The 22,653-nt window shown below is 33.2% G+C and overlaps 1 protein-coding gene across 5 annotated transcripts in view; it reads right to left on the reverse strand.

Annotated features, from left to right (window-relative positions):
* Window positions 1-789: 789 nt before the first annotated feature.
* LOC139690688 (uncharacterized) overlaps window positions 790-22,653 on the reverse strand; it is a 521,571-nt gene continuing 499,707 nt past the window's right edge. Inside the window, exons 1-2 of one of the 5 annotated variants that reach the window (XM_071588190.1) lie at window positions 21,380-21,488; window positions 790-2,727 (exon numbers count right to left, since the gene is read on the reverse strand). In XM_071588190.1, coding sequence (XP_071444291.1) covers window positions 1,943-2,719 — 777 coding nt within the window. In that variant the 5' untranslated portion in view covers window positions 2,720-2,727; window positions 21,380-21,488 and the 3' untranslated portion in view covers window positions 790-1,942. Of the gene's footprint in view, window positions 2,728-4,422; window positions 4,825-20,714; window positions 22,071-22,653 lie in introns of those variants that run through there. The other 4 variants (XM_071588192.1, XM_071588193.1, XM_071588194.1 and 1 more) reach the window with 4 other exon arrangements.

Below are 22,653 nucleotides of genomic sequence, written 5' to 3' on the forward strand. Positions count from 1 at the left end.
TCACTGGAAGATCTTCCTTCTAGGTTCATTTCTATTTCCTGAATAATTTTCTTGAGATGGTCTGGGATAACAGATTGGAAAAACAATAGCATATTTTGGAACAATACATAGATTATAGGAAGACTGCAAACTACTGGTACTCTTTATAGTATTTATAAGGTATGGCAGGAATTAATGTAAGAATTACATGCCAGGAATCTCTCTCATAGCAGAGAATGGCCTTTTAAGTAGTCAGATTGCATTTTCAGTATTGCTATAGATTGTACCCTAGAAGCTAGGCTCGTAAATTTAGATTTATGGATACCTATCTTAAGGGATTAAATCCATATGAGTCCAAAAGTTTTGAGACCATATTTTTTAAACCTACTATCTGATTCATAGATAGGCATTTCTTGACCCAAATTTTTACTTCAGTACATGCATTGTTCAGATCGGCACAAGAGTACCAAAAGCATATTTATCGGCCTATGGTTTGATGTTTTAAGACATTTGGTTTGTGATCTATAAACCCTGAGATGTGGACTCCGAATATCCCATTTAGTCAAGTTTTCCTAATATCAAATAAATTCAGAGGCCACAAGAAAGTTTTCTAAAAAATTTTTCCACATTCTGATTCTGGACCACGTTTCTTTACAATACTAACCACCAATAAAGTATCTCACTTTTCCTTACATGCTAACATACATCATTTTGGTATGAATTTATGGGCTTTTGTAAAAAAAATTGAGGTTAGGTCTTAATTTGTGCTAGATATATTTAGAGAGAAAAAGGTATTTTGAGTTTCACTGTTCCATTTTAATAGTTTTGCATGCATTCATATTTTCACACCACAGTTACAAAATCAGTAATACAATGGTATTACACATTTGTTTGAAAAAAAACTGAATATTTATACTTCAACCTTTGTTACCTTCAAATTTGTATTGTCCTCTCAATTCTGAACAACTCCAAATCTTTCAATGAACTAAATACTTGTGTATGCAGAAACTTTTCAATAATATATAAAAGATTTATCATAAAAAAGTTTTTTTTACCTAAAATCAATGTATTTTGACGAATCCATTTAACATATAAAATTACTGGATTAAACATTATTGGCTATATTATGTATTTAGAAATATGTTTTTTTCAATACAATGAAATATATTCTAAGCCTAGTACTTTTGGTCCTTTTATGCTATTTACATAATGGAATAAACATAAAGGAAGCAATCTTATTAAGAAGAATGACAAACAGGTTTTCATAATATATAGGTATATGTGAGTTGTTTGTTCTCCCATAACTATTTCTTATTTGACCAGTAATTCCTTTTCAATTTCATTGGCAATAAGTAAACATATTAAAGCTTTGGAAACATATGCTTTTTCAAATGAACAAATATATTTTTTATACATGATACAGGGGAATGTCAAGGAATTCACTTTCTGTATGATTATAAAAAAATAACTTACCTAAGTAGTAGAAGATAAGATTTTTCTTGCAAATATTTTGCGTTTAAGATTCTCAGTAATATTAATTCAGTGGAACTTAATTCCTTAACTTACTCTTTTCTTATAGACACAGTTAACACCTTTCATTTAAGTTTTCAGTACTCCAGTATATCCTGCAATATGCCACTTTTCTTCCTACATAATCAAGTCAATGTTATAGTTAGAAACCATCATACATACATTTTTGCATTTATCTTGAGATGATAAGCACTGCATTTATCTTGTGGTTAAAGCAGTTTTGTATATGTAATACAAATCTTAATATGTCAAAAATATTTCATAAGTTATTTGTTGTTAAAATGTCTTTTAAAAGTCACTTGACATGTCATCAAAGTACTTACCCTCATTTGACTGTGTTGCATAGCATTATGTGCAATGCTTAAGCCTATTTAAGGAGTGTACATTGGCAAATAAAATTCAGAGCATCACCATGACTTTTCCTTTTGATAATCTAGGTGAGAGAATTAGCCTCTAGGTTTGAGTTACTTTTTTTGATGAGGGCATCGTGCTCAGATGGTGATTTAACAGACTGAAGGGTGTCGTGGGAGCTATGCATGGGCACCCCTAAATCAATGCTCAAACTTTGACAAGCATCAGAAGAATCAACTTTCTTAGGCATAGTTGGGACTTCAATTTCATCTATAACTGCCACTCTTTTCGATGCCATGTGGTTCCCATTGGATGATGACACTGTACGTGAAGGATTTTCATCATTGCCTATAGGACCAATAGCTGAGATGGCAGATTCCTCTTTCTGAAGTCTCTGGCCCCCTCGGTGATGCTGTGGGATGCTGTTCTGGCAACAGCAGCAACGAATGAAAATGAGAATCATGCCAAGGGAAAGGAGGAGTGTGCCTGCAGCAAGGAAGTAGAGTCGATGTCTTGAAGCATCGGCCCCAGGTTTCAGTTGCACCAGTCCTACCACAAGAAAAATAGTGCCAAGGAGTAATGATACCACAACAACGTGCAAGACTGAAACACGACCACAGACATAAAATTCAGGAGGTGGCTGGAGAATGGATGAAGGTGCATCAGCATGGCTTTGGCGATGGCTCTGTGCTTGAGCAAGCATAGAAGGACTGGCTGGACTCCCAGCTTGACTTTGGCAAGGTGTTGAGCCCTTGGAACTAGGCATTTGCTTTCCAGTGACAAAGTAGAGGTGATTCGGACGTGGCTTCCTCTTTCTCCGCTCATGGCGCACAGCTACTGCTGGCATTGCCCCAATCATGGTGACTCCTAGAAAATTCATAACAGCCTTTAGCTTAGTGGATGTCAACAAACACAATCATTAGCATAATCAAAAGGTTATATTGCTTAATATCTGTACGTATAATTAGGCTATTTGATGTGCAAAATTCTTAAAATTTCTGAAAAGCTTATTTTTATTGTTACCTCAGTATTAAGATAGGCTTTTTCCAGCTATAATCAAATCACTGAAAATACAAAGCTCATGAGTAAGTATATTCTGCTGGATTGAATATTTAAAATGGAATTTTTATTGGAAGGCAAAGTTTATTATGTTAAGTAGGTGCCCACCTACCAAAATAGTGCTATCATGATTTTTATCTTAAATTAATTTCAGGTAATAAATTTATTAGCAAATGTCGTGATAAGCAGAAAGAAAGTGATTAATGTTAGTAAAAAATTGCATTAGATTCAAATACAAGAAATTAACAACATGTAGCAAAATAGCTGAAGCATAAAAAGCAAATTTTATTTTGTTGTGCTTGTCCTTTTCACACACTTGACCAATACATAAATTTACATTACCTCTATACGTGTTGCACAAGGGTATATTTTTAACTTAAATAAAGGCTTAGAAATAAGCACATTGTGCGAGTATACCATAACTGAACTCTTATAAACCTTTACAGCTCACAGAATATGGTTAATGACGATATGTTCTTCTCTACAATAAGAAATACGATTTATAATAGAGTGGATCAAAAACAAGTATTTTCACTGGATGTAATTTGTGTTGGCAGTAAAAGTTTACTTTATTTCAGTATTTGGAAGATTTAGTGGCTGCAGACGGTGTTGATATTTTGTAACTGCACATTTGTGTATTTATAAACTGAAACTGATTTGCTCAGAAATAACATTTATGACAAAAAAGAAATAATTACCTTAAAGTATTAGACTGCAGTACACGTATCCCAAATGAAACTACTTATATAGTGATCATTTCAATTTTTTTCACAGTATACACAATGTGTTTATGTAAAGGTTTTGCTAATTCAATACTTTTACAGGAATTTATTTTTGGCTAAAAATACCTCATTTTAGACCTTCTATTATTCCCTCATCATTTCTCATTTAAGTGGCATCTATATTCACTATAATGTTTACTTGCTTTGCTATTATCAAACATATGTACTTAGATACAAAAGGAAAGTCTAACAAACATTATACTCCCTATGAATTAATTTCAAACCTCTCACAGGGAATGAAGAAATAACTAATAATCGATAAAACAGCTGCTGATACTTTGCCCTGAAAAAGAACATCTGAGAAATTTATTTGCAGAAAATATTTTTTTGATCCACCTTAAAATATATGTATTCCATTCTAAGCCATGGAAGCATGGATGGGTATGACCCATGCATATTGTAATATCTTAATGATGGATAAGTTCGGAGTCATATAAAATATGGGTAAAATATATTACCACTTCATAAGTTTCAATGTGTACCAAACAACAAAATCTAAAAAGATATCTAGGTCCATGGTTGATGTGATGTACATGGTCATGAGGGTGAAAAAACCAAGCAAAAGCCAAGTAACAAGCTTTATATAAAGAAAAAGCAAACTGGAAAGTATTTTTAAGGCACTATAATAGTTTTAAATTTTAGTGTTAAATAATGAACTAAACAGCATTAGCAGAAAAATTGCAAAAAGTAACTATTTACAAAGTATACTCTAGTATCCTACCTTATTATAAAACAGGTAACCTTGGTATTGAATTTCCGTCAAATTTGAACATTTTCACTGGTCTGTAAAAACACTTGGCGTTGTCAATGATGAGTTTCTAATTTTCATTAATTTTCAGCTCTAACTTTGCAATATTTCATTGGAAACTGTGCCGAATTCTTTTGGGACTCAATGTTTTGATGAATAAGATTAACATTCCATTACAATAAGGGGACCAGCTCAGCAACATTTCGAAGCTAGGAGAACATCATGACTTGGCACTGCAAGAACTACCGTGAATAGCAAAAGAAATAGATATGGAATGTTACATATTGTCAAACTCTGATATCATTCTATTACATTGGTATATGCGCATTGTACCTTAAATATAGCAGAATGCTTTCTCCACACTGAGTGTCCCAGAAAAATTAAGTTATTAAGAAATCCTGCTCCTACATTGATTCCAGGAATGGCAAAAAAACCCTCCTTGAATATTGAGACCTTTGAAAAATGTTTTGGTGTCTTTGGTATCTATTGTGAGAAATTACACGGGGAATATATATTGGAAGTTAATCAAAGGAGAATAAAGATAAAGACGAAAAATATAACTGGCATTCTCCATCTACATTATTAATATAATATGTGGAATATTATACAATACTTAATTTAACAATTAGCTCAAATTGGTGTATGCCTCTCCACTTTGATGTTGCTGCAATTAAACAAAATAAGGCACAGTAGCTCATTAAAAAGGCTTTCATGGAACAGAAGACCGGAAATACATCTGTGGGCTGAACTGAGATGGGGTAGAAATTGAAGATCCTAGGGAAGAAATTTTAACCACCTGTCAGCAGTTGAGAGAGCGATTGAGGGAGACAGACTGAGCATAGGTATGAGGCATTTCAGTACTGACTGAAAATAGTAGACAGTAATTAATGCAAAGTTGCTAACTTTGTCCACTTGGAGTCAGACTTGGAGATTACCTGTTGCCACAGATAAAAATCCAAATATTGCCAGCAACTTGGGCCATGGTTATTGAGAATATTAAAAATAAGTGGGTCATGCAAAGAACGTCAATGGGTGTCGTTGACTTCCAAGAATTTCCTAAGCATAAATTTCAGAAAATGATATCTGGAAAATTAATCGGAATGGACGATTAATATTGCATGTGTCGAGTTTATTGCATGTTGGGCTTTACTGGATGTAAAGAAGATATTTTTGGCTACATTAATCTGTTTTAGAGTATAAGAGATGCACTTTCCTAATTCATGAGAAAAAGTAGAAGAAACCAAAGGTAAGTTGATGCCACTATTAAGAAGTAAGTGATATTCAACAGCAGTTTTATTTATTTTCACCTAATGCTTTATTTTCACCTTTCAAACTAGTCAAAACAAGGAAAATAACCCATAAATGTATGTCATAAAACTCCATTAATAGGTCCTAATTGATGGAAAAAACCATTTGCAGTTTGAAAATAGTGTCCCTTCCTGCCCAAATGTAAAATTACCATTATCTCCTCTCTGACTGTGGCAATAATCATGGTGAATGGAGTGGTCAAGCTATTAGTCAGGGTTGCCTTAGAGTTTTTAGTAGTTCTTGAATCTTAATTGATAGGCGTGACATGGGGTAAATTTTTCTCACGAGGAGGGAAAGTATATTTATGCTTACATCAAAGTTATCAATAGTCAGATGTTGCCATGTCTTAGAATTCAATAAAACTATGACTGATGATGAAGGCAACAAGGAGTTACTACCTCAAGTACTCAAGGGGAAAATAAAATGTGCCAAAAATTAAGGAGTAATTTATAGAAAGTTAACTATGGTTTCCAGACATAATGAGGTGCACCAAAGGACAAATGTTGGTTGTCACTGGCAACAACAGACCTATATGTACATGTCTTTGCTATCAACAACATATGCTGAGAACTTAAAGAAATGTATACTTTGGCTTTTCTAGGGTTCGGACAGATGGGGGTGGTGGGAATAAAAGGCATAGCAGAGTCCTATTTATATGATATCGTAATTTGGGATGTTTCTTCACCATTGTCACAGTAAGTGTAAACATTATCCAAAATTTTTCTTTAAAACACCACACTCTACATAAATGAAGTATACTACTATGCCTCTGTACTACTTGGTAAGAACACGATGAAATTTTATGACTTAACCTACATCTAAGACCAGCTCAAAGCTCTCTATGGCGCACATTTAATTATCAAAAGAATGAAAACTTTAGACAAAAATTTAAATAACTTAGTTAGCAAAATATTTGCAAATAAAAAATTCAATTTTCTTGAGTAACTAACTAATATCAAAAATAGGAAAGTTAATCATTTGACAGGTAGAGTTAGTAATTATGGTATTAGACATTTTCATTTCTAAGTTTCTTTCATAAGAACATGCCAGTCTGTAGGGTATTATCGCAAGCATATCACCATAGCTAACCAGCATCAAAGCTGACTGGAATGAGCAAAATACCACAAATATAAATATATAATCACTTAAATTTTTGTAATGGGAGATATAATGCATTAAATTTGTTATGAGGAAAATAAATCATAACTGGTTGGTTTCTGTTTTAGTATGAATGCAGTTTCACAGTTCTTGATCATGGTGTAGGCATAACATGTACCTAAAAGAATTAAGAGTAATTTTTCATAAAGGTCTACAAAGTCACTATTATAATCAACTTTGAAGAAGTTTATATTTATATCACTGGCATGTTACTTTACAAGTGAGCCATCTTCTTGTTTGAAGTGATATTATCATTTTCATTAGTTTAGCTGGAAAGATTTAATGCAATTTCATTCTTCAAGGTGAGTCTCACATATTTACAGCATTCATAATTCCTGAATCACAGGGTAACACAAAAAATTTTAATTGAAACTAATGCAAACACTTTTTTAGACTATGGGTTAAACCTGAAAAAGCAAGAGGAGGGTAGTATGACAAATTTCTAAGCACCAAAATATAAACACTCAAATGGAAAACTTTATAATATTTCATACACGTTGCTCATGGAGCTTCAACCATGCAGACTATGAAAATAACTTGGTGTATGAAAGGTATTGGCTGTATGAATGAAATAACTGAAATTAGATTATCTGAAAAATACTTTAATATCTATGAGAACCAATAACTACTATCAAGGATCAGTTCTATTAAATAAATGTGTGAACAGTTCATTGCACTCAAGATGAATTACAGCATATTTAATTAACATTATGTACTTGATGAAAATACTGCAAGAATTCCAACAAAATTGGGTACATTATCCATTTTCAAAATTTTAATATAGGTCTGCTACAGAAGAAATTATATATGCACTTAATTGGCTACAAATGGGTGTGAAATAGCTACATAAATAACTATATCAACAACCAAAGAAAGTTTTGACTCTTGATGGTTTGATGGACCTTTCTTTTAATTGGCTTCTCTTTTTTCCACAATTTTATTTGGATGTTACAAGTACTTATTGGTTAGGTGAAGAATATCACTGAATATACAACGATAAAAATACCAGAATGTAGGGTTAAGAGGAACTATGAATGGTAAATAAATTATTTAGGATTCCATGTAAACCAAAAAGAGCCTAAGTATGGAGTCATGCATGTGTTTAACAAAGGCACAGAAAATGCAAAGAGGGGTCATGAAGCTTTATTGATTATGGAAATACAAAAGTTAGAAAAATCTTATGCAATAGTCCATTTAACAATTAAACAATTGTTTTCCCTAACTGTCAGCATAGGAAATACTCATGGCACAGCCTCATTCATAAATCCTACATCAGTTCTAAAAATAGTGTTGGTCTGCAAACTTCAGGTAATGAGGTATCATATTGGCAAATCAATTGCTCTTGTTTGTTCCATATGTTTGAAGACTCTATATATGTACATTAACGTTGAAACCCCATGCCACATGGAAATATATAAATACAGAAACATTTGAATGGACTCAAACATGATAATCAGCAAATGTTTCATTGACTCAGATGCCTTCCTAGGACACACACTAAGAGAGACAGCAAACCGTTTGAAATGTTTACTGAAATATTGTGCAAAGACCCTTTTAAATGCTTCTTCAATTTTCCCAAGTGACATTGAATTTGAACTTATAGGCAGCTCTGCTGAGCATTTTCTTGAGTGAAAGAAAAATATATACCTCTATATTGAATTCCATATAATATGCTACTGATCATGTATTAGGAATTAATGCTGGAAATGGAAATAAAATAAAATTTATAAGCTGGGAAACGTCTAATCTATGATAATTTTCAAGAGTATGGTAAGAATTAAGTATATAAATTACATTTATATATTAGGTAAATAGTTATACATGTGCAGTATGCAATAAAAGCAGATTCATGTATCAATAGATGATATATTAGTATAACAAATATTCCTATGAGGCAAACTTGATTTTTAGATGATAGGGTATTAACATTTCCAAAAGTAGTGTAAATAATAATGGCATATATCAGAGATAATTTCAAAGAAACATGGTCTTGTGATATGTATAGAATAATTTCCAATACTACCCCAAGAGAAAATTATGAGCTTCTGCAATTAAATAATTGCAACTCAGTACCTAGACACTGAGACATCTAAAGATTATATAGCTAGTAATACCAAGATTTGTAAAATAATCAAACTGTGAATGAATGTATTATTTTTTCATCTCATTTGTATATTTTAAATTAATAAAAATATGATGAAACTATAATTGAATAGAACTTCCTAAAGTGATTGTGAGCCTTAATTTTCAAAGGAAAAAATGGCAAAATTTTATTGAAAGTATTTATTCCTGTATAATCACATGATGACATGATCAGATAAACACTATAGACAGTCCATATTAATAAGGCATCTTAAATAAATATTTAGATGGAGAAAACTAACAATACATATAGCATGATATTACAATAAATGTGAAATTTAAGGCCAGCAAGCATTTCATAGCCTTTCAAGATGTGAGAGATATATAAAACCTGTAGCAAAATATAAATATTTACAGTCTCATAGGCTTGAAATAATGTACTCATCTTAATAATTCTATGAAGAGAAGTGAATTCAACATCAAAATGGTGAATGTAAAACAGGCCTATTAAATCAGTCATTTAACTAAAATATATATAAAAAAGTATAGTTTCAAAATGTACTTAGGTAGATAGGTCAACTATTTAAATGATAAAACTAGTTGCATAAGTCACAACAAGAATATCATATTCCAAGTAAATTTCATAATTATGATCTGAGTATGCAAAAGTTATCAGAAAACAGCTATAGATTACAGTAAATAAAGTCATATCCTCTTAAACTTTTTCGAAGCATTTTTTTACTTGACGGAATAATTGATTTCATCAAAAAGGTGAGAGGCAATATAAATTCAGATATTCATTGGCTTAGGTAGGAAAGAAAAGGTGACATCAACCCTTTCACTGCAAAGATTGCATATGAGCGAAAAAAAATCTTTACTATGGCCTGTAAATATTTCATGTTTGATAGGGCTTGGTCTAGTATAGCAACAGCACAAATATTATCAATGCTTAATGAAAAATGAATTTTCTGCAAAATATTAATCAAAAACTATAAAGAAAGGCTGGCACTTATAAACAGAACTCCATTTTGAAATGTGCAGCAAAAGGGTTAACGAGGGATCATTTCAATAATTTACACAACTGTCCTAAAAGCTATTCATTACAGGGATAATAGAGTTGATTTGGTGTAAAGGGGGGGATCCAATATATAGTATCATATCAGAAATCCAATAAACTGGATTCCCTTATGCAAGCACATTTGCAAGAGTAACATGTTTCAATTGTGGCATTACATATGCGACCACTTTGTATCATCTGGTTTGATTATATGTTCAATTTTGGCATACATTGTTTTGCACTTCTTTTATGAGTATGAATTGAAATATACAACCATGATGATTTCATGATTTTACACGGATTGGCAGCATTCATTTCATTTATTTCTGGGTTGCTTAAATAAATTAGGCATAAGTGTTTCCATGAAAAAAATCATTCCATGTGATAGGTGGGTAGATTAAACCCAAAATATACAATTAAGTTTTCATTGAAAGAAGTAGTCAAAACAACCAGCATAAAAACTTCTTAAAGCATGCCGTTAAACAATACATGTAGGCCGAGCACAAGAAAAGAGATGAAAAGTCTCATAACAGAGATTGACCACGGATAACAGTATTCAGTACATATTTCGATCTTCTAGCCTTTCATTACTTCAGAATGTACTAAGCCCCTACTCATGTTGGAATACTGGAGTTCCACTGCAGTGTCACTTATAGTTTTGGTGAATTAGGTTTAGTGTTTACCTAGGAATGTTACTTAATATTAAATCTTCTGGAGCAATAAAAAATTAATTGATTCCAATCTTTTTGCAATATTAGTGAATTTTCATATTTAGACATACAATCAGTCTCACTGGTAGAGTGAACCTGAGTACTTTAAGTATATAAGGTTTGTAAACATGATCCCTCACTTCAATTAGGAAAAGCAACCCCTTCACATAGGGTTAGAAATCTTTCATCAATTAATATATTGAATCCTCAACCAGGTTTAGGTGGAAATTTTAAATCATGGGAGAATCCAGGGCTGAGATTCATACAGATAGTTATTTTTGATACATCCTGAGACTGTTTTTAAGTGTCGGTGTGAACCTGTCAAATATAACTATATTTATATTTGATGAAACCCTTAAATTCTGTCATAGATAAGGCAAACATTGAATTACTTTATGATGTAACATTTATAGACTGTATTTTATCATGATAACCATTTTTTGGCGCTCCTAAACAAATTTTCATCGTAAACAAAGTGCACAGATGAGGAAGTTTAAATACAGACGCTTAATGGTTAGTAACTGTAAACAGAAAATCATCCATAACATTTTTAACCATCTCATTTTTAGATTAGCCAAGCACATGTTTTAAGGTAGGTTTGTAAAGATAAAAATCAATTTAACACTTTCAAGAATCCAACCATTAGCCTCCTTATTTATAGATGTGCCATGTAATGAAAATATTTGCTTATCGTATGAATAATGGATTGAAACCTGAGGAAATTATGGCCCAGTGGAACTAATCCATTGAAATTTTATTTCCATTTATTACACCTCCCCAGAAGACACAACAAAATAGATAGGCCAGCAGCTAATATCAGGGATAATACCATGAATTGTCTGTCTTGCAAGATCTACATACTGTGCCAAGAGTACTTTGTTATCCTGTAGAGAACTTAAGATCATTTCTTTCAAATTAAAATTACAAAGAAAAGGATATCTTTGTAACTTTAATTTTATCTGGTGTATTTCATCTTGGAAAATGAATGTTTGTATAGAAGATTTCAGATGGACACAAGTCATTCACAATGTAGTTTTCGTGCATAATGTAATTTTAAAACAACTGGATTTTATAGAAAGTTTTTAATAAATATCTTACGTCAGTTATGTTACATTTATATTATTTGAGTTTTTTGAACTAAACAGCCAATTATAAAGTTATAAAAGTTTAATGTGGCCTCTGCTTTCAAAACTCTAATGCATCTCATACATTGATCCCCCAAAAACTTCTATCTACCCCTGAAATGAATGGTAGGAGGCAAAAGGGTTGAGATATATCTATAATTTAAAATTATGTATTAGCAATTTATGCCTTCCAGTCCTTGTTGAATAAATGTAGAAATATGTAGAGGTTTTTTTGGGTATTCAAATCAAATTAACTGAAATTTAAGTAATGCCAATGATGCCAACTGTGAACTAACCTATATTATATATTCTTAAGAAGTCTTGAATAACTAATTTCATTTATTGAGAGTTTGATGCATTAAAAAGAGCTCTGATTTTTAGAAGTGTTAAATTATCTGAACAGAGAAAAGGAAAGCTATCACTTATACTAAAAATATATTTTTAGTATATAGTTTCAGTCTTTTTTAAGGTAAATGCTACCTTTAACTTATTTAAATAAATGTATTAGTTCATGGAAAAGGTCTTAATAAAAAAGTTTACCTCCGATGTTCAGGCAAGGTTCTTTCCTTCCAAATTTGTGCAGCAGCACAATATTTAGCATAAGCCAAAGCTAGTCTCAATCTACCTACTCTCACTCTGTCAACACTGAATGTATTATGTAGATAAAAATCTCATTAATTTTTCTCAAATGATCTCTTAATGGTTTGTAGTAATTTAATTAATAAGATAAACGTATGGGAACTTCTAGGGATAGTTTTATCAAAGAATGCTTTATACGAAGCATAATAATACAAGCTGATTGTTGAAATTGTTATATGAAAAACACGCATTTTCATAATGGTAATTACCTTCTGCATTTCCTCAAGGTGTTTTAAAGATAAATGTGATAAACTTATTACAATCCTCAGTTTAATGAATGCTATGGACTTCTTAGAGACAAAAAAGTCTACATATTTACTTAAGGGAGGAAAGCGAACTTTTGAAGTAAACACTAACTAGACAAAAATTTTAAAAAAGAAGAAAATATGAAATGAAATAGAGGCGGGGATTGACTACATTTCAAGTTTACTTTGGAAGCATCCATATATATATCATGAAATTTGTTGTGCAGTGAAAGTGTGTTGGATGCCATAAAATGCAGTAAGTGATACACTTTGTATTACATATAAAAATACTGGAGCATCATATCATAGGCAAATCTTTAAAGACATCATTGATTACTGTTTGCCAATTGAACAGTTGACAGTATCAGTGCCATTGGCTGTAAAGTTGTCGCTCTCCTGACAATAATTTCTGCAGACGATACTTTCAACCCTAACACTACCTTTTGGGTGCAAATGTAGAATAGTGTATGATACTACATATAAAATCAGAGATTATATTTTTTCTATTGTAATAAAGTAGGTTGAAGGCCTGAATTCAGTGGCACATGCATTAGGAGATGCTATAAAAAAACATAAACTGAAATATTAGTGAGACTTTCTCACTAAGGAATTATGTTGGTGATCAATTATTTTTCAATTCTTTGTTCAGCATATTTTTAAGAATCGCTGCAAGAAAGTTAGCTACTCATAATTTTTAAACTATACATTATAAATATTCAGCTTTGGAAATAAGATATGAAACATGAGTGGGAGAATTTCAATGCAAATGGGGTTGAGTATTAATGTACACCAGCAAAGCACTCTTCCTTCTGGAAGGATACTTTGCTGATGTAATTTACTTTCACTGATTGCCCATTGTTCATTTTTGGAAATCTCATAAAGCAAATACTGACATATGGTGCCGAAACAATCAGTTTTTAACCTGCCTTCAGCAATGACAAGCCTGCAGAGTACATTCATAAGTGGAACAACAAGGTTATGCAAAGGGTTGACATTGTTTTTAGAAACATTTCTGTGACTTAGTCTCCTGGTGTATTAATTTGTACCTATTTCAAAAAATGAATTAAAATTTACCTCTGGTTCAACTGCAGGGAGATATAGAAATTAATTTAAAAGAAAAAAAGAGAATTGATTGTAGATATTAAGGAATATTTGGCTTTGGTCGACTGCCATCAGGCTTAAAATCATGACAGAGAGAGGATGTGGCTCTGGATTTTATGAATGAATGAATGTGGATTGCCTCATCTTTGAAGAATTGCCCACTTGTGAATTCCCACACATAATAATGCCCATCAATGGCAAGATGGACATTTTAACCCCTCTCTAATACCAATGTTAAAGTGCCAAATCTATTTTAATGGAAGACTTAGTTACTTGGGGATGAACACCATTTTTATTCATTCTTGGTGTTGTAAATACCGATCAAAAACTTAATATTCAAACATAATAGTTAAATATAACATTTTATATCCAGTATGCATTCATGAGCAAATTACTTTTTAGGATGTTCATTGCAGAAATTTGTTTGATCCACAAATTTTTGGAAATAAAATTTCACTCTAAGGGCTGTATTGCCCCCTTTCCTCAATCAAATTAAACTGAATTTATGAATACCATGATCACCTGTTAATGATTTCAAATAGCCAAGAAAATTATGATAGTATCAATAGAGCATTTTCAAAATTGCTATTTCAGATGATGTATTGTTGATGCATGCATTGATGATGTTGGTTAAAGTATATGTATATATGTATGTATGTATATATGTATTATATATATATATAAAATATATATGAATATATATGTGTATATATAAGTATATATATATATATATCTATATATATATATATATATATATATATATATATATCTATATATATATATATATACACACACACACACACACACACACACACACACACACACACACACACACACACACACACACACACACACACATATATGCCAATATCAATTAAAGTGACTCAACTAAATAATTAAATGAGAAATGAAAAAATGATGAAAGAGATAGAAATAATATACGCAAACCAAGTTGAAATCAGATCAGTGATTTCAAGACTTAAAATGATGAACAGAATAGAAATTTTGAAGTCAGCTTTATTAATGCTTAACTATCATTGCTGCTAGCTTAATTATTTAAAAACAAGGACTGGATGGAGTCAATGAAAAATTTTGCCAACAGATTGAAAAGATGTATTATCTTAACAGCTAAATGCCTATCTTTGTAGCAGATTTGTTGATCAGTTTTCCTGTTAATTTCATTTTTTTCAGGTGATTGTCATATTTCGCTTCTTAAAGTCTCACCAAATGAAAATTATCAAATCTGCTATGAGCAATAACATCGATGAAATGAAGAATGAAACACTTGACGCATTGATGAATTTTTTAAATTGAAATATTTTGCTGTAAGGAGGATTAATAAAGGTATTTATGGGATAAGAATGACAGCTGACAGCAGTTAATTTGGATAATCAAAAGGGATGAGATAATGATGTTTCTCAGTAGATATTTAAAAGTTTATCATCAAAGAACAATTGGTCAATTAAAACATATTCAGGATGGATAAATAAAGGTATGTCAAAAGTGAGGGACATGAACTAAGATATACAAAATAGATATTTTTAGGTTCAGGAATCTAATTAAACAAATGAAAATGGATAGGAATATTTACAGTATAACCCTAAGGTTTAGGTAAATTTATTTTCAGCCAACAGTATGTTATATTTTAATATTAGACTCATTGTTGGTAGCTCCAGTCAATAGCTTAATATGTTTTATAAATTCTGGATACTTTGATTGTGGTCATGCTCAATTATGTAACAGTGCTACTTGCTCGATATCAATTATAATGAGCCCTGCCAGATGTATTTTCAAGGTTTGTCAAGATCTGGTGATGTTTCTATGGAAGTGAAAGTTCTGAAAGTTTTAGCTTTTTATTTTTTAATAAAAATTAAACTGCTAACCAACATATATTGCAAGGAAATTGATCCTATCTTAATTGGTACAATAAAAGATTGATGCATACACTTACACAGTAACAGTTAGTGATAACCTGAAAACACCACAAAGTTTCAAATATGGAATGTATTGATTTCATAAATTCTCTGACTTCTTTTATATTCTTTCAAAGTATATCTTAAAACTTCATTGATGGCTTTCCAAAGGTTTAACATATACTATTGCATTTCGTTTCTATTTTTATTCCAGCCTGCTTTCAGAATCTTCAGGATGGAAAAATTTGCTTCCAAAGATTCTCAAAATATGAAAGAAGCTGGGAAATGTTATATGCAACACTACCGTATTATCAAAAAACCGCTTCGGAAGATTATCATCCAAAATGCAGCTGGAAGTCAGAAAAAAGTATACTACATGAAATACTTTGCAAGCAACTTTTAAGAAATAGAATTTTTTCCAAAATTTGCATAACATATGCATTGTCTTTATCAATAAAATAAAAAAAATGAGAGCATTTATTAGTAAAAATCACAGAGATAAGTTCTATATTCCTATTAATGATTGCAGCAGTAAAATGGTGAAGAATATTAACTAAATCTGGCCATGAAAAATAAACTCTCAAACATATTTAGCTTAGTACATAATTCTTTGAACTTCCAGCTAAAATCTTTTCTTCTGCGGATTTAACTCAAATTAGGGAACCAATTTCTGCCTCATTTATGGTACCATGTAGACTACCAAACCTTTGAGGGTTTTTTAAACGAATTATATAAATAATTTCTTTTATTGATAGAAAATAGAAATTATCTCAAAATAAAAATAGAATGCAGTCAAATCAATTTGCAGAAAATACCTTTATGAAAATCCTCCACATTTCCTCTAAATATAACTTATTCAATTCAGGTATGGTATGATTTATTCCAATTCTTACTGTCTAGAAACACAAAAATTGGTGAATGCTCATGTTTCTTAGGGATGAATTCCCTTTTGAATTGGCAAGGGGACTGCATATGAAAATTGCTCATGTCAGGGTATTTAAGTCTATCCAGTTGCCTTCTGGATTGTTGGTGAAAGCAGGGCAACAAGTTTTTGTGATCAATAAAAATGATTGTCTTACACAAAGACACCTTTACACTCTCCATCTAAATCACAAGCATTTAATGGATAGACCTATTGGTCATAAGAATTTAATCACAGTTCTGAGTAAAAGAAATGAAAACTTATGTCTTTTTAGAATCTTTGAGGGTCATTTCAAGCTTTTTATAGAAGCATGACCATTGACAATTAAATCAATAGACTATTGTTTCAAATTCCACCACTTTAAAAAAGTAGGATGTGAGCAATTTTATGTTCATTCCTGATTTTTACTTTTAAAGGATGTCTTGCTCGAGGTATGAGTTGAACTCGAACGCAAACAGAGATACACCATGCTTAATTTTTTTTTCATAAAATATTAATGTGGCAGACAAAACTAGTAAAGTAATTTTGCCATTATTAGGGCTATCAGGGGTTCATATCATGGTGAGGGAACAAAATTATTGTGTCATCATAATAACTGAGGAAACCTTCCATTCGTGGTCAACCATGGAGAAGATATTAAGACACACGAAAAAAGAGTGGGAAAAGTTAAAATTGAGGGTAGGAAAACCTGGAATTGGAAACTCATCATTTTCCAGAAAAATGCCAATTATCTCTCTATGGTTATGTAAGTTACTAACCTACTGATGTGTGCATCTGGCTCAATTTGCATAGGAAAATCAATGGCTAGGCTGTTCAATAAAGAGGCATCTTTATGCTATGATTCGGTTTGATGACTGGGGAATGCCATGGGGAGCCATGTACATGGCAAAGGCCTGAGAGGGTAACACTTGTCTTTGTGATTCCTGGGTCACAGGATTGTAAAAGTCTAAATCCAGCCATAACTGATGATTATATCCTGGGTGCGGCAACATAAGCTCCTTTTTTCAAACGCAAAAAGTTTCAAAAAAGGAAGTTATGTTGCCGCACCCTGTACTTCACTCTAAGGATGGGCATTACTTCTTAGACGCAGTGAATCATATTATATTTCAAGTGTATTTCATTTTAAAACAATCTACGAATTAAAAGAGCTCAAAATATCAGTATTAGTACCCATACATACCATTTTAGATTAGGACAGTTAGGGGGGTGGAGGTTAATTAAATTAAATTTTATAATAACATGGATCAGTTAATTTTAATTAGACATTGTCAATTTTACTGATAGAATCTCTTGAAAATAACAATGCTATTGTCTTTTTAAATAATGCTTTCCTCCATCGTCATATGCTATGGTGGACTACCCTCATGTAGTAAAAATAGTGAAAAATGTCATTCATCCCACTCTCACATCTGCAATGGGAATGAAGTTGAATAAATTAATGAGCTTGTATATCTTTGACATTCATAATTCAGTTAATCACAAATTCAGTTCAAAGTTTAGTCAGAAAAAGTTGGTATGGACATGCCAATTTCAACAATATTAATTTACCCTACCTTTTCTGAAATTTCTAATCTTTAGATGAAAGTCAGAGTTGCTCTAAAATGAAGCAAATGCTTTCCAAAGTTCATTGCCTACTGTGTATACATTGAGCCATTAAAATCATCAGTGAAATTTCCAACATCTATAAAGAAAAGAAGCATTCTGCTGGTGTGAACTCTTGAATGCATTTGTTTTTAACTTCGGTTACAACAATTTTTTGAATTCATAGGATGATCATGTCCAATAAATAAAGTGTGTCTACTTTAGGTGTATCAGATTTAACAGGAATAAAATTCTAAATTGAGAAAAGATCAAAGTCATTGTGGTTATTAATTAATTCAAAGTATTTTATGAATAGGCTGTGAAATCCCAGATAGAAGTTGCATACTGACACACTGAGATATATTTTTGGAAAATACTGAAAATTGAAATTTTTAAGACAAAGGAAGTTACTTTCAAAATTTCCACATTTAAAAATTCAAAATGATTTCAGAAATTCCTTCATCATTTGAGAATTTATTACTGGTCACAGTAAAGTAAAAAGCAATACTCATTTTATTATTTATATAATTTATAAGTTCATACATAAAAAAGTAATGACCACAGGGAATGGAAATTAATAATGAAAATAGAAAAACATTTATATAATTGCTCATGGTAGGATTCCTTTCATATCCTCTTTTACAGTTGTGAAATTAATTCAATGCTGTTAAATATCAATCAAATACACCTGGAATAATAGTTTTTGTCATTTCAAATGAACATTATTAGAAAAATGCTATTTACCTCCAGATGGAAGAATTTGTCTATAATAATCTCAGTTACTACTAACATAGTTTTTTTGTGAAAATGAATTGGGATTTCAATTATGACATAGTAATGACCTCATTAATAGGTACACTCACTACGCCAACCTCCCAATTATTGAAAATTATGGTGAATATCAAAGTAACTCATGAGTAAGACTGAATTTAGATCTCAATTTTCTGCAATAAGCAGAAAGTACCATTCAGATCCACTCATTTTATGATATGAATGAACAAAAATTAGAATTTTGCTAGTATGGGTTGCGGATTCATCTAAAGGAGTCAAATGTAATGAAATGATAATAAAAATGATGGAAGCATACCAGAATTGACGTAATTAATTTTGAGTAATCATTGGTAAGCATGGAAACTGACATATAATAAAATCTTATTTTGAGATAGCCTCCTCTGATAACATTGACGATGAATTAACATACTCACTAGGTTCAATGTAGAATAGTGAAACAATGAAATTAATTTCTTAAAATGGGTCCATAAAAAGTGAAACAACCTAAACAAAAATGCCTCACTCTGAAATTATTATGCCGCAAAACAAATTTGATTTAATGTGGTTTCAAATGTATTTATTAAATTTGTATTTAAAAAATGATAAGTGAAAATAATATTATATATATTTTCATTTCAACAAAATTAATGAAAAAGTAAAAACTTAGTCAGTGAGATTTATTATCTTAAATATTAATCTCTTGCAATGCTCAATTCTATGAGTTTCGTTTCGAAGATCAATTAACTGAAGTTAATTAATTATAAGCAAATACTCTTGAAATTAAATCTATCTGAGGTATTTAAATTAGTGATATCAATGAAAAATAAAAGGGGGGATTTCAGTAGCATAGTGATTTAATTTACACATTAATGAAACAAAGTCTCAAATCTTTAGTTCCTAGCCTAAATACTTGAAATGCAGAATGGAATGATACATAAAGTATTTATTAAAACCCGCACTTAAGGAAAATGCTATTTTCTTCTTGTCTTTTTCTGGAATTTATAGGAGAATTTGTGCATGCCTATGTGATTTCTTTGTGTTATCCATGTATTTAGTTGAAATGCAGTGTGTCATTCGATATGTATGCTTTCAAAATATAAAACAATATGGTAAAATATGTTTTTCATTTTGCTATGTAACGTATTAAGTATTCAAATCCAAAAGAATATATATCAGTAATCCTTATTTGATTATAGAATAGTTATTTTCCTGAAAAAACGGGTAGAAAATAAAACATGATTAATAGAAACATAAAATTCACATTTAAAGAACAGTTAATAATAAAATATTAGATTTATCTTAAATATGACTGTAAACAACAGCGGTCGTTGCGCCAATGTAGGAGTTATACCCATCAGCATTAAAGGCTTGTGCCATTAACTTATCACCAAAACATTCACACAAGATTGATCACAATGTACCGCTAAATGCATGTGTTCACATGTTAACCTTAATTATATTAAATAATCATATCTGCTTAGAAGATAAGATTATCAAAAAGCGTTTAGTTGTATTAAGTATTCGATGCCGTAGTGTTTTCAACTGCATATCAAAATTGCAAACTAAGGAAGAACGGTTTTACGGGTTGTGAACAATTCGGAATTGCTTTAAAACAACATTGAAACCAATTCCTTTTAGATAGACAACGCGCCATCATACATTGGTGATACACCTGCCGATACACGTTCATAATAGCGCACGATCATAAATACTAATACGCCATTTATATTATATCGGCAAACAAGGCTCAACATCACGACAATATATTGATTGATCCATTAAATTCGAGTCTAGAATACTGAATTGTCTCCGGACGCTTAGTTAGCGTAGTGTCATTCTTCCCCTTTCGTTTCAAACTCGCTCAACCTCCAAAACCCCTCGAGCACACCCCGAAAAATCGTCGAAAGATTTATTCCTCCCTAATGAAGCTCCTTTACGAAACCCCGACCGAAAAATGTCTCGATATCATCTTCTGCGGTCCATTTTGCGTTTCTTTCGATTCCTTGCGGGGAAAAACTGAACAGCTCAGATCTTAGAGATCCTGACGGAGCGACCGGTTAAGAGCTCCCTCGTCTCAGACGGAGTGCCGGGACTTAGGCTCACGGCATACGAGTCCTCGGACTGCGTCTCTTTGTTGAAGGCGTCCATCGCCCTAGACTCGGCCTCTCCCTTCTCCGCCGCCGCCGCCACCGCCGCCATGACGACCGCCGCCATGGACGCCTCCCCGTCCTCCTCCTCTATCTTCTCTAGGATCAGTTCTCCTTCCAGGCATATAGAGAGGGGTGAGTGGGGTTCCACCTTGGAGGTGGGTGTGTGTACCGGAGTAAGCAGGTCTCCCACACCGGGGTATCCGCCCATCACCACGGAACCGTTCTCCCCCACGTCCGACGGCGTCGTGATCGAGTGGTTACTCTTGCTGGAGTGGGCGGTCTTCCTGGAAGGGGCGGACAGATTCCCCGTCTCCACGTCCCTCACGAGTCGGTGGCCGGACTTGGACCTCGTCAGCTGGCTCTTGACGTACTCGCTGAGTCTGGCGTCCTCCTGGCGGGCCATCACCCGGTTGATCACGATCAGGACGACGCCGACGACGATGGAGAACACGCCGGCGCCCAAGAGTTCCACCCACTGAGGAAACCCGGTGCCGGCGGGCCCAGGTGGTGGCGGGCCGTCCGCTGAGCTCGGCAGGAGGCCGGACACGACGAGGAAGAGGCCGAGCACGAGGAACACGATACCGATGTGGAGCATGCCGGCGCTGCTCACGCCCGACACCTCACCTATGCGGCCGTTCCTCCGGGCCACGCCCATCCGGAACCCTTTAGGGTGCGAGCCGGGGCGGATGCCCTCCATGCTGGCGATGCTGTTGCGGGGGGAGGCGAAGGAAGAGCGTGACCCCATCACGCTCTCCCCCGACTGAAGGCTGTAGCGGCGCTCCTTGGCCTTTTTCTGCTCATCTCTCCGCTTCCTCTGCCTCTTGATGGCGAGGGCGGAGTGGAGACCCACGGCGTGCATCCTAAGGAAGACAAAGAGGCAAGGGTTAGAGAAGAGGGCAGCCGGAATGATAACAATACTGAGACGCTCCATAGATCTAAAAACCTTTACAAATTAATCAATCGACTCTCGGTTACCTCTGGAGAAAATTAATCGCCTGAACTAAAGAAAAAGGAGGGGAAAAATCTATTGCTACCTGATGAACGGCGCTTGATTGCATTTGGTAAAACCATAAACTCAGTAATCAACCCGAAGGTCGGTTTGGTAGGTGATGGTAGAGTTCACCCAGCACTAAGGTGCGCTCACCCAGCACTATACGGCATGTGAAATGCACACATCAGGGTTGAGGGGCCAGTTCCTTTCCCTGTACCGGTTATGGTTTCCCAGGAACACCTGGTACCCGAAAAATCACTTTTAGCTTGGGTGGAGCTGCAGGTGCCCAGAGTGCCTTGCCCGGGAATCGAACCCGGGACCCTCCGGTCAGCAGTCCAACGCTCTACCCACTGGACTACCGCGACCCACGTAATTGGTAAGAACACGAAAAAAAAACTAATTTGATCATAACAATTAAGTGGATTTCAATATTTAAAAAAAGTTAAAGAGAG

The sequence above is a fragment of the Hetaerina americana genome, unplaced genomic scaffold (genome assembly GCF_022747635.1).
Source record: "Hetaerina americana unplaced genomic scaffold, ioHetAmer1.1.p SCAF_3, whole genome shotgun sequence".
Classification (NCBI taxonomy): Eukaryota; Metazoa; Arthropoda; class Insecta; order Odonata; family Calopterygidae; genus Hetaerina; species Hetaerina americana.